Source organism: Akebia trifoliata, chromosome 3 (assembly GCF_017979445.1).
Source record: "Akebia trifoliata isolate Shusen 1 chromosome 3, ASM1797944v1, whole genome shotgun sequence".
In the NCBI taxonomy this organism is placed as follows: domain Eukaryota; kingdom Viridiplantae; phylum Streptophyta; class Magnoliopsida; order Ranunculales; family Lardizabalaceae; genus Akebia; species Akebia trifoliata.
Window position 1 is genome coordinate 59,052,992 of NC_141377.1, and position 13,024 is coordinate 59,066,015.

Consider the following 13,024-nt stretch of genomic DNA (forward strand, 5'->3'; position numbering starts at 1 on the left):
ATTGTATGTGCCACGTGTCTAGTTTGATATAATATCTATAATAGAAAAACAATATAGTTGTTGGCTGGTTCAAACAAGTGGGAAGTCATGGTTTTGGGATGAGAGTTGCAAGTTGTGTTAGAAATTAGGGACACTTGCTACATTTTTCATATTTTAAGGGACCCTTCATGTTAACAAACTAATAACACTATTAAATTAAGGAGATTGAATTAATGAGGTTACTTAAATAAAATTGGGTCTTCTTCCCACCCTTTGAATTTCAACCCACCCTTTCGTAGCGTCATGGGGATCATCTTAAATTTCAAACAACCAAATTCCAATTGAAATAAAATTCTTTAGGTGGTGTTAGTTTTGATGAAGTAGAAATCAATTACACGACATCAATTCAAATATCTGAATTTTTTTTTTCTTTTTATGATAATGGGAGTGTCCGAACTTACGTCCGCCTAGGAGGATTGGAAGAGCTAGACCTGAAGACAAAGCATATGGGTCCCTCCCCCACACATCACACTCACCAGATAAGTGAGGGTACACCCTCACAGGTGGCCCCGAGGAAATGCTACTTATACTAGGCATGGAACTCACAACCTATGGACTCTCGTTGCTTATTGGATCTGAAATTGCCATTGAGCCACCCCCTCGGGGTTTAAAATAAGTTTGATTAGTGATTCTTAGCCGATGGATTGTGATATTTTTCATCATGGGTTCAATAGAAAGAATAAAAAAACCCTTAGGATATCATGTATATAATTGCATTGCAAACGTTTTCTCTGGAAAATAGTTATGAAAAAAAAAAAAAACCAGAAATTATTTTTTGGTGTTTGATTGTGGATAAAAGGATGGAACAAGAGCTGATTTTTAGTTTCAGAATAGTTTCCATCAGGATTAGAAAATCATTTTCACAGAGAAAATAAATTTTCTATAAAAATGTGCAATCATACACTTGCAAATGGTACATACCTAGAAAAATCATTTACCCAATGATAATATAATCCTATTTATCACATGGATCAAACCGATAATCAAAATCTGATGTCTAGAATTGATCAATCAAGGTGGGACAAAGATTCATGTGATTGGTGATCTTAGAATAGTGTGCGCTTGGAATTTTCGAACTATATATTTTAAAAAATTAAATATTTAAAACTCCAAGGGTCTTGAGTTATGACAATGCTGTCCTTAAACTAATTCAAAATTTTGTTTAGTTCGATAAACAAGACGTCAACCTAATCAGGGAAGATGACGACAGACACATCTCCTCATCCTCACAATTATAACTAGTAACAAAGAGAATGTATTTGGTGGTATGGCAGTGTATGAATTGTCCTAGTCCCCACTATCTTAAACCATTCATCCAAGTTGTGCTGCAACTTATGATGTATTTGGCTCTAATTCAAGATGGGGCAGATCAACTGCACCGCGCGCATGGAATCAATGGTGATTATCTGTAAACCCATAAAATATTAATCAGAATTATATTAGTTGCAACAGCAAAATAAAGCCCGTTTAACTAAGAAATTGGATATATAATCTTTAAATACCCATTAATTTTAAATAATTAGTATTTAGGCATGTGCAGGTTAAATCGCAACTTCCCTTCTAATACAAGTTGCTTTCAGCTATAGGGCACAGATCATGTACTCCCCAAAGATGGTTAGCAATCTGACTTTCTGTCTCCTTTGCATGCCACCTGGAGGAATCTTCTGTCCTGCTGACCCATGATTGTTTGCCCACCTTATGCTAAACCTACACACCAGAAATAAGTTTATCTGGTGAAATCTTGAACATAAAAAAAAAACTGCTCAAATCCAACAGCTACAAATCACCAATCAGGGTATTAACTGGTGGGAGTCAATTTTTACTTGAATCAATTAGAATGTGCCACGTGTCACAGAAAAAGGAGGATTTGCTCTCCTTTATCTATATTATTATAATCATTACCATAGGATGATACTGGTTGGTATACTTCACCATCCCCTCCCCACCTTTTCCCACCACCAGGCAAGTACAAGAGCAAATGACTTCAAAGTCAAAACCCTGCTTAGCAAATTAAAACCTTTTTTTTTAAGTCCTTAACAACTCTTTTGTAATGGAAAAAAAAAAAAAATTGGAAATTTATTAATTATTTATTTATAAAAAATCTCATCCTCTGTAGAACAACTGGCTTTTTGGGTATTATCTTTATCTATAAGGAAATACAGATACCCAAAATGAAGAAAGGACATACTCACATGAGCCCAACCAGATAATTCATGGGCCCTATGTATAAAGCTCCTCTTCTCTCATCCTTCTTCTTTCTTATTCTCTTAAAGGAGGAAAAGAGAGAGAGAGAGAGAGAAAATCTCACAATCCTTGAGAAGCTTATATTTCTCTCCTCTATCTATCTCAAGTTCTATGTCTACAAGGTCAACAAGAAAACCCACTAATTTTGAATCTCTCTCATGGCTTGTCTTGTTATGGGTCTAACTCTTCTAGGTCAAAGAAGAAGGCACCGACCGTTATTGTAATGAGAGATCTCTTGTGGTTCATCTGAGTCTTGGGAGATTTGAAGAAATCTAGACCAAGAGAACAATATCACAGGTGAGCTGTTCTAATAGCTGTTAGAACCACTTTTTTTTTCTTCTTCTTCGTATTATCCTTTTAAAAGATTAAAAAAAAAAAAAAAAAAAATTCATGGAGTCTTTACAAAGAAGAGGAGTGTGTTGTGAGGATGAAGAGGAGGAGATGAATGGAAATATGGGCAAGCTCCCTTTCTCTTCTTCTTCTTCTTCTTCTTCCTATCACTCTTCTTCTCAGTACAAAGGTGTCATTTCTCATACGAACCAGCCATGGGGATCTCAAATCTACGATGAAGAGGCCATGCGGTCTTATGATCAAGATACGGTGAAGTTTGCCACCGGTAAGGCTGTTACAAATTTCAGCCCAAAACCTGAGTTAATGGACTTGTCGTCAAGGCATAACGACAACAACAACAGACAAGTCGAATCTGATCGTGGCGGTGGCGATGTAGTATGCATTGAGAGAGAACACATGTTCGATAAGGTTGTGACACCAAGCGATGTTGGTAAGCTCAATCGCCTTGTTATACCTAAGCAGCACGCCGAAAAGTACTTCCCCTTGGATTCATCAACAAATGAGAAGGGACTACTGTTGAATTTTGAAGATCGGTGCGGGAAGCCATGGCGATTCCGATACTCTTACTGGAATAGTAGCCAAAGCTATGTGATGACGAAAGGATGGAGCCGCTTCGTGAAGGAGAAGAAGCTATATGCCGGTGATGTTGTGTCATTTGAGCGTGGGGCTGGTGAATTGGGTAAAGACCATCTTTACATCGACTGGAGGCACCAACTACCAGACCGTTCGACATTGCCATCTCTACCGATTCCCTTGCCTCGGTCTGGCCCATGGGGGGGAGGACTATTCTTACAACCAACAATGTCTGCATCCATGTCACAGCTGAATTATGATCATCATCACCAATACCATCACAACCAGACTAGTTACAATGGTACCACCTATGGTTACAATGTGGTTAACCCTAGTCCAGGATCATTTTATTATCTAAGATCATCATCAGGTCCACAACAGGTTGGGGTACTGCCACAGGGTGGGAATCTGCCCATGGTTTTCGACTCCGTGCCTGTGGTCCATGGTAAGGTTGCAGCCAAAAGACTTAGGCTGTTTGGAGTAAACCTAGAGTGTCCCATATCATCAGAGACCCCCAATTGCGATGTATTATCCTCGAAGACGGTGCAACATACAACAATTGCTTCTCACTCACCTCATCAGTTTCCCCCTTCTCATCTTCCTCTACAATTAAGGCTCTACAATGGTGCTTCGATACCCACAATGCCAATCGAGCTTCCGAAGGAAGGGAAACAATCCTTATCGCTAGATTTAGACATCTGAGACGACGAATTCTTACCCAATTGCCATGGAAACTGAGCAAGAAGAATTTTAAATGATATGGAAGACAAGTGTTTTATGTTAATTTTTCTCTTTTGGTACATGGGTTGGTTGAAGGTCTAGGTTTTTGAGATAGAGACAAGAGAGATGCCACACCATATCCATCTGCTATCTTTTAATTGTGTATAAGCATATATAGATAGATATATCAAAATATTATGCCCATCATTTCAAAATTTCCATTTTGATATCCTGACTTCTCCAAAATGTATCTCTATGGCATTGTCACCATTGAATTAGTTTGGAAAAACTTTGTTCATCTCTCTCTCTCTCGTTCTTAAATGTGCAGGAACATCTCTTACTATTTTGTTTTTATATATTACCATGGTAGGTAGTTGTTGTTGTCTCTTCTTCTTCCCACCATCTCTTTATCGCTAGTTCTCATTTAGAATCGCTGCACATAAAGCTCTTAATGGAAAACAGTTTCCCTTAAATGGGCAGGCTTCGTACACTGAGCTTAGTTACTCTTGAAGGTGTCTAACAAGTCAGTGCTTTGTTTAATGTCTTTCATGAACCACTCTGTTGGTATATTACGTTAAACTAATAATATTCATTTCAAGTGCTTTAGGATTCAACATTGTGGAGATGGTGATTGCTTCTGTACATATTTTATCAACTCCATAAATTATGTTTTTGTTGCTATATCAATCTCAATTATAGACTTAACTGTAATATGATTTTATTAAGTACTATTAGAAAAATAGATAATGATGCATTGTAATACGATGTACAACATATCATATTTCATGATGAAGAGTAGGGTACTCTGAGATTTTTTTTCTTTTTGTTTTTTTTTTTGGCTTGAGAGTCTTCATATCGCAACATGAGTTCAAAATCCACCTTCACCTATTAATTACTAATCACTAATCCCCCTTGCTTGCCTTATATATATAAAGAAAATGATGTCTTACTGGATTACGATCGGTAGTTATACTAAATTATTTTATTCTATTTTAGTCCTTCTAAGGGTCGTTGTAATTTATTTGAGAATCAATAACTAGTGCTGTTACTGAACAAAGAAATAAATTAAAGAAAAAATTAGTAATGTACTATGTCCCACATAAGGACAATCATAAGTATAAGAAAGGATACCAAAAAAAAACCTGTTCAATTTATTTTACTAAAGAAAATTGCATATAAGGATGAAACAAGGAAAGGTAATGAAAGGAAAGAGTTAAATAATGGCAAGTTTTTTCATTAGGAAAGATCAAGAATGGAATATTATTAATTAGGGTTCTCTTCTATTAGGATTCTTCTATTTGTACCTATGAAAGAGTGCAGTTTCTTTCTGGTTTGGGGGTCTGCCTAACCCGCCTTTAAATTTCAAAAATAAAAAATCTGTATGTCAATCCTTCATAGTTGTTTTGTTAACCATCCAAAATTGTCAATAAGTTTTTCTATTAGAATCACTCAAAATACCAAAAATTCATTAAAATGGGAATAAAAGAAAGGAAAAAATATTCCCTCTTGTGAAAATCATCCATAGGAAACTGAACTAAGAAAACCTGCATTTTTCCTCCCATCTCAGCCATAAGTTTGATGCAGTGCATCAACCATGTTTTGAGATTAGAAAAATCCTAAAAGAAATTCTCTTTATTTGGCATGTACACTAAAGTGAGATAAGAGAGGTAACTTTTCATTATATTATCACTGAAGCTTTATTGTTACTGTAACCATACTGCTCAGATTGTCTAACTTTGCTAACAGAATTGGCAAAAATTATATGTTCAAGCATTAAACTATTGTATTCGAAGATATATGTAGGGTGCATTCCACCTGTAGAGCTATAACATCCCATGCCCATCTCATTGATGGATCATAGGGTTTTTAATTTGTTCAAATGAGAAGTAAAAAAATATATCGAACATCAACGTGCCTGTGCTCGCTAATTTGGTTCAAGTCTGTGAGTGTTGACATCATGACCTAGGTTCAAAACCTGCCTTCACCCATTAATCTTGTTTGCCTAGCAAAAAATAAAACACATCGTATATCATCTGATTAGATATGGCACAATAGTTGCTTTGGCCCAACCAATCCCATTTTCTTGAACTATAAAGAGTCCATTATAATTAGTACTTTTATAACTTCAAACGACGTTTGCAAATGTTATAGCAGAGATTGGAGGAAACACAATATTGGTTTCCTAGTGACAAGTACAGGTTTCTTAGGGATATGGAATCCCTAGGAATATCCACCCTCTCAGCCTCACGTTTCGTTTGAGACTATAGTATTTTCTTTGTAATTATATTTATCTGCTCTTATGTTTGCGAATTTGGTTTCAGTTACGTAGCTCCTGCTTGTTCATTTGAATGAATTACTAAAAAGGCAGTGTTTACCATGAATCTTCACTCCGTTTTACTTCTCCCTTATGGAATTATTGTATGTAGTTCTTATGCAATGGTGCAATTTCCTTTGTGTAAGATGTACATACTTGGATATCTTAAAGCATTCATTAAAAATGTTTCTTTGCATAAGTACTGGTTCCTCATAATTTATGTCCCTAAGTTCCCATGGTGCCTTTCTTCGATTTTATGTCCACAAAACCTAATCAGCTAATCTGATTGCTTCTCATTTCTCAATTTGGGTCTACGGAACACTTCATAATTGGGAACACACACACATATAAAATGGAGATTTATGTGGACTATGTCCACAGAGATTCAACCAGTTCACTATACGCAGAAATGAAGAAGATAAAAACTTGAAAACGAGACGAACAAACACTCTTTGTTCCCTTCAATGGAAGAAAAAATCTTTCTTCTATATTTTTCTCTCCTTTTCTTAACCCTTCTGGAATAACAAGTCTAATATAACTTAAATGGTAGCATATTCTACGGACTGACTAGATCTGGCCTCCAGTTTTTTCTAGCATCACTACGTATATTGGTGAAATTAAATCTTAATAAATTAGTCTCATGGCTGTTGGTGTGTGAAATGAAATGTGGATCATGGTCATCCAACTAGCAGAATCATGGAAAACACCTGCTGATGTTCACATGTATCCATCATTTGTGCTAAAATCTCTTCCACCACCAAATGAAGATTCAAAATCTTCAATTCTAACCGAACTCATAATTAAGACTTGGCAGTCAATCTTTTGGATGATTTCTAGCAAAGATTAAATGTGTATCATGCCATTCAAGGATTTTGTTTTTTGTTTTATAAATTTTGTTCCTAAAGTACAAATGAATAATGGGAAATAAGCACAGTGATTAGTACATTTTATGAGTAAAATAAGCACAGTGATTAGCGCGAGTGCTGAGGGAGGAAGAACATTTTAGGAAGAAGCATTATGGTGTCTGGTCCAATTGGGTCATCCTCGAGTGACATTGTTATTTTTTTGTAAACAGTACTCTTTCCAAAAGAGGGAAAAAAGTAAAAGCTTAAAAAGATGAAATATCACTCCCACATTGGTTTTTTTTTTTTTTTCTTTCCTCCTAATGTTTATAAGCAAACATTACCAAATTGTTCAATCCTGCTGGAAACTCTTCCAACTGCTGGAAATTAAAGCAATGCAAAGAGATTGGTAGTTTACTTAATCTTCATTGTAGCAAATGTGTGGATGCAAAAGATTCGCAAAGTATCTCGAGATTTGCATTTGAGTCTAGATTGTTGCCATTTTCTTGATTTTGAGTTTACTTAACGTTAAGGTGTACCTACAAAAGCACTCCGATGCCCAAATCACTCATAATACAACAGAAATTATTACGATAGGAAATTGTATATCTTTTATTTATTTATTTATTTTATTCTTCTCCCCTTGTTTCTTAATTTTTTTTGCTTAGGGTTATTTAGTCCTTCCCTTCCTTAATCCGATACGCCACTCACACACTGGATGTACACGTTTAATTCTAGGGCTCAGTTGTTGGTACATACTGTGTCCAACTCTAAGACATACAGAAAGTGTCTTTGAGCCTAACTCCGACTTAACCCTTGGACTCGACTTTATACTTGATCTAAATTCTAATTCTTTATACCAAGTGCCATTTTGTATTTTGAGGCGAAACATGACAATGTGGTAAATGTCAAAAATTCAATAATTTAACTTAACTTCCTCTTGGAATTCAAATTACCTTATAATTCCTTCAACTTAGTAACTTCCATAAGCAATACATTTGATATATTTCTTTTCATAAAAATAGCGATCCCAACTGCATCCTAGTTGAAAGGCTTTCCCTATTTTAAAGCATTAAAGTATCCCTAGTTTTCATTAAAGTATCAATTAAAAAGTAGTATGGTCCCTAACCAGCTCACCTCCATAAAAAAGCTTGTGTGTTTGCCCCTCCCTCTTTGCATTCATAACCCATCTCAATTCTACCCCTAATAGGGGACCATTATAACTTTAAAGACAAAGGATAATCTTTGTTATTAATGTTTCTCTTTTCTTTCTTTACCCATCAAATATCAGTTTTATTCAGAAAAGAAAGTCCCCTATATTTTTGTTTTTTTTTCTTTTAAAACCCCCAATATAATACTTTTACGAAACCATGGCCAAAGTTATTTGAGGAAATCTAGTACACACAATTCATGATTTACATTGTTGACAAAAAAAAAAAAAAAAAAAAAGGAAAAACAAAGTCCATGGTTGCATCCTTAGCACCATTGCCCCATAGTTCAAATCCAATTTTCTAAAATTGTCTTATTGTTCACAAAAAAGTTGAATTGAAGAACATGATTCGTTTAGTCAACAAAAATTGATCTTTGGGATAAAGCTTTGATGATGATGAGATTGCAGAGCATGATAGAGCTCATACTTTTGGCATTTAATAAAGAAGTAGTTAACAATACTCTTTCGGAATCTCTTGTACTAATTATATCTTGTGTTATATTATGTACCTGATACAAATTAATTTCTTGCATGGTCATCCAAGCTGCATTTTAGTAAAAAAATCTATGAGCAAGACCAAGTTTACATATAAAGTTGAGTTTATGTCTAAACCACCCTAATAATAATAGAGAGCTTATATTGCAACTATGTGAAAAAATGGGTAAATTCGATGTAACTCTTTTAAATACTACATGAAAAAAGAATTAAATTTGATCGAATTTGACATGAACTTACCTTTTTTTTCACATAATGTGCCACACCAACTTTTGCTAGTGCCACCACATTAGTGTGCTAATTTTTAATTTGGTGATTTACAAATGAATTGGGGTGGCATAAGCAAAAGTTGGTTTGACAATAGAATCTCTTTAATATATATATATATAAAGAAATAATCAAATCACCAATCAGATTTAAATATTTTTTAAAATCCAATGGACATATAGAGAGACCAAAAGGAGGTTCCAACAACATTAAATAAAGTTAATGATTCAGAGTATTCGACGTGGCATGTTCGCACGACATCGCTTTCGATGCCTGTGAAAGAAGAAGTGATCATCATCAAGCGACAGATTGATGGTGATAAGATGGATCCTAAAGATGATGGGGGTCCTCCAATCATTGCGGATGCATATATTATTATAATTAAAGTAGGGTCAGTGTAGGATAGTGGGTTAAGTGTGCGTACGATAAGGAATCAAGAAAGACAACAGTAACGAAAACGTACTCTTTTTACGCAGCTTTCCTTGCATGGAGTCAGAAACTTGCACACCAGACCCACCTTTTCGCCATTTCTAGACTTTATAGAAATTTAAATAAGATGGGTTACTTTCAATCCTGTCCATCGATCTCTGTGCCCTTCACACTTTTCACCCAAAAGAGCTGTACAGTATCATCACCAGTATTAGTACACCCCAAAACTGGAAAGAAACAGTAGCTCATAGTTATGTCATTCATGGGACTGTCAACGGATCGGTTCTGGGTTGAATTAGGGTCGATTTGGTATCTATCCGATGAGGATCCAATCATCAGATCCACATCCACTCATTCATACATGTAATTTCTATCTTTTTTCTCGCACACTTTATAAAATCTCTATTGTTCATGATTTGGTGTACATCATTCTAATTGGATTTGTATTCTGTCATGAACAATAAATGAACTTATCTAAACTAGCTCAATCGACTTTTAAGTAAATTTATTGCTTTATTAGAGTTATTTCTACATTTTTTGAATATGTTGATATTTATTTATCTTTTAGTAAAAATGAGAGAATTGTAACTACAATGATGTACTTGAAATAATAAAAAATATATAGATTTTATTTTTTAAAGAAGAGAGGCTTGTTTAGTTAACTTAATTTATTTTACAGATAATTTTTATAAGAACTATTCATAAAATAAATTTCATTTTTTAGGAATTTTGAGTTAACAAAATACTTATTTAATGTAATATTTATATCTTAATTTACAAATTTTTAATATTTTAAGAAAGGACATTTTTTGTTTTTGTAGATTTCTTATTTAGAAAATATATTTTTTATTTCCCTTAACTATGATAGTAACAACATAATAAATTTGTTACTAGTTACCATAATAAAATGAAATATCATAAATAAATAAATAAAAACTCAAAATTGGAAGAACACAAGGAAAGTCAAGAAACATTGACAACGTTCACCGCATAACTTGCTATGTCCCTAGGCGTTATGACACCAATTCATTATATCGTTCTAGAGTACATTCTTTGATTGCATAAAATTTTCCCCATTTGTGTCTTTTTTCCTTTGCTTAGTAAGTAAAGAGTATGCTAAAGGAAAAAAAGAGAATACAGAGGGACAAGTCCCTTAATTTACAATTCAAAGAGTCAGGCAATATTAAGTGATCTCCCATATAACATTTTGAAGATGGTAGACCTCTAAAATTAGTTGATGATTTTGTCTCAACTCCATAGTTTGTTAATGCATTTGCAACTATATTACCTTTGTTGTGTATGTGAACACTTTTGTAAAGCTCACATGGTAATTTGATCAAATGCCTATTGTGTATTTTACCAAATACTTTGTATGCCACACCTTCCAAGACCTTATTTAATAATGGCAATGAAGGATAACTCAACTAATAGTAGCAAATGCAAAGAAGATAAACAATCACACAAAGAAAAGAGTAAGAACACAATACTCACAACACGAGATTTTACGTGATTCACCCAAAGGCTACGTCCACGGAGGTATGAGCGTTGGAGCTCGATTTCACTATGAAGAAAACGAAGCAAATCAATATAAGGAATCACCTTTATTACTTAACTTCATCTTCTTCTAGATCTCAATCTTTCTAAACCTCTCATCTCTTGGATTTTCTCTCTTTTTCTACTCTCTTTTCAATAAAAGATTTAGACTTGAAGTTACTCTTCTTACAATAAAAGAAAACAAAATCCCTTTTAAAAACACTACATAAGTGGGTCACTTACATAAGTTACAAACTCAACCCAAGATTACTTTCAACCAACTCAAAATACACACACATACTTGGATCGGGCCTAATTGTTTTTGAACCATACTTCAACATTCTCGTCAGATATACTTAGTTTTCCATGATGAGTTTGGAAAAGTATATAGTATTAGATGAAGAAATAAAATTTGTTCTCCAAGGAAGATTTGCATTGTTCAAACTAAGAGCATGGAATCAGTTTCAATTATAACGTTTAATCCGACTAGATTTGTTAAGTCCAGGCCTTTCACTAACACTCTACACTCGGCCATATTTATTTGAGCCTATTTTGAGGAATCATGAAGCTGCTTTGATTAACTTTTCATGGATGTCCCTGATGGTACCTCCCCTCATTGGGGCTCCCTTTTGCAGAGTTGTAAACATTTATTTTTAACCAATTTATCCTTAGGTCTTCTCCATAGATCTTGGAAAATCTTCTACACTTTACAAGTTCTTGGTAAAAATCCAGCACCTAACAATATATTGTTGTAAATTTGGAAATACATATTCAATACAATAAAGAAAAAATAGCAAAGAAAATAAAGAACTAAACGAAGAATACCAAGATTTATGTGATTTAGCAACAATGCCTACGCCCATGGGTAGATCCAATCTTCTTCACTAAGAAAACTAATTTTACTAAAAAAAAGACTTCAAACATTACTTTAAAATGATGTCTATAGTAAAAAAAAAAACCATTGTCTATTCTTTGGATGAAAAAAATGTGCATATAAGGTGGTTTTTAGACATCGATTTTTGAGAAATCGATGTCTAAAGTCTCATACTTTTTGGTGCCATTCCCCTACCCTTGAAAATTACACTTTGGATGTCATTTTTTCCTTCAAAAATTGATGTTTAGTCAAATGGTTCATGAAATCATCCAAGGAGTATTTTTCATAGTTACTTAAAGCTGACAAGCTGATCAAATCTACCCCCAAGAAATGATAGAAGTCCAAGTCATTCCATTGCTTGCATGCCTCCTCAACAAAACAAATAAACAAGACCATCTTATACTGCTAGACTTCGGGATCTGAAGTCTTCTCAGATTCAGGACCAGGTAGTCCTCAAGGGTGGGTTATTGATGTTTTTCTAAGTTTTTGGATAACAGATCGTTTCTAATCCAGACTTGGGGGGATGTCTAATTATCATCTACTGCCACAAAACTGGATATTTGACGATGATTATCAAGTAGAGTTTTTTAAGTTTTGAAACTGATTGACAACATCGCCATTTTATTCAAGTGGTTGAACATAACATATTTTGAAAAGTAAAATCAAGGATTTTTAGGTCATTTTACATTAATTGACAAGGGTAGAGTGATGTCAAGGGGTATGCCACCGATTTAAAAACATAAGGTATATAAGAGATGTATTGTCCAAACGTGAATGCATCCTGTGTAGGGAAGAACAAGAGAGTTACGACAACACTTCTGGGAGGAGTGTGGTCGTAGCATTCCTTAGTAGATAAATATATAGTTACGCTAGCAGGCAGGTGCCACACTAGCTTAGGCTTATCAATAATTATTATTATATAATAATTAAAAAAAATAGTCAGGCTAGAGGTGCTTAATAAGGCGTGCTGGGCCCACATGAATTGCCAAATTGATCTAGACCCTATACTAAAACAAAATTTATAAAGAAAACTTTATCTTGCCTAATCAAAGTTTTTTTTACACTGAACTCCCAAATTTAAAATTTAAATCCAATAATAAAAATTTATCATTTTTAATTATCATTCATTTAAA

At 34.3% G+C, this 13,024-nt stretch overlaps 1 protein-coding gene across 1 annotated transcript; it reads left to right on the forward strand.

Moving 5' to 3' along the window:
• The first annotated feature begins 2,190 nt into the window (after window positions 1-2,190).
• On the forward strand, window positions 2,191-4,228 carry LOC147408432 (B3 domain-containing protein Os03g0120900-like). Its single transcript, XM_086437456.1, has one exon. It carries the CDS (start codon window positions 2,674-2,676, stop codon window positions 3,907-3,909), a length of 1,236 nt encoding a protein of 411 aa, XP_086293582.1. The 5' UTR covers window positions 2,191-2,673; the 3' UTR covers window positions 3,910-4,228.
• Window positions 4,229-13,024: the final 8,796 nt, after the last annotated feature.

Bases quoted from the DNA above. Each gene is read 5' to 3' on its own strand.
- LOC147408432 (XM_086437456.1), top strand. From the start codon at position 2,674: ATGGAGTCTTTACAAAGAAGAGGAGTGTGTTGTGAGGATGAAGAGGAG.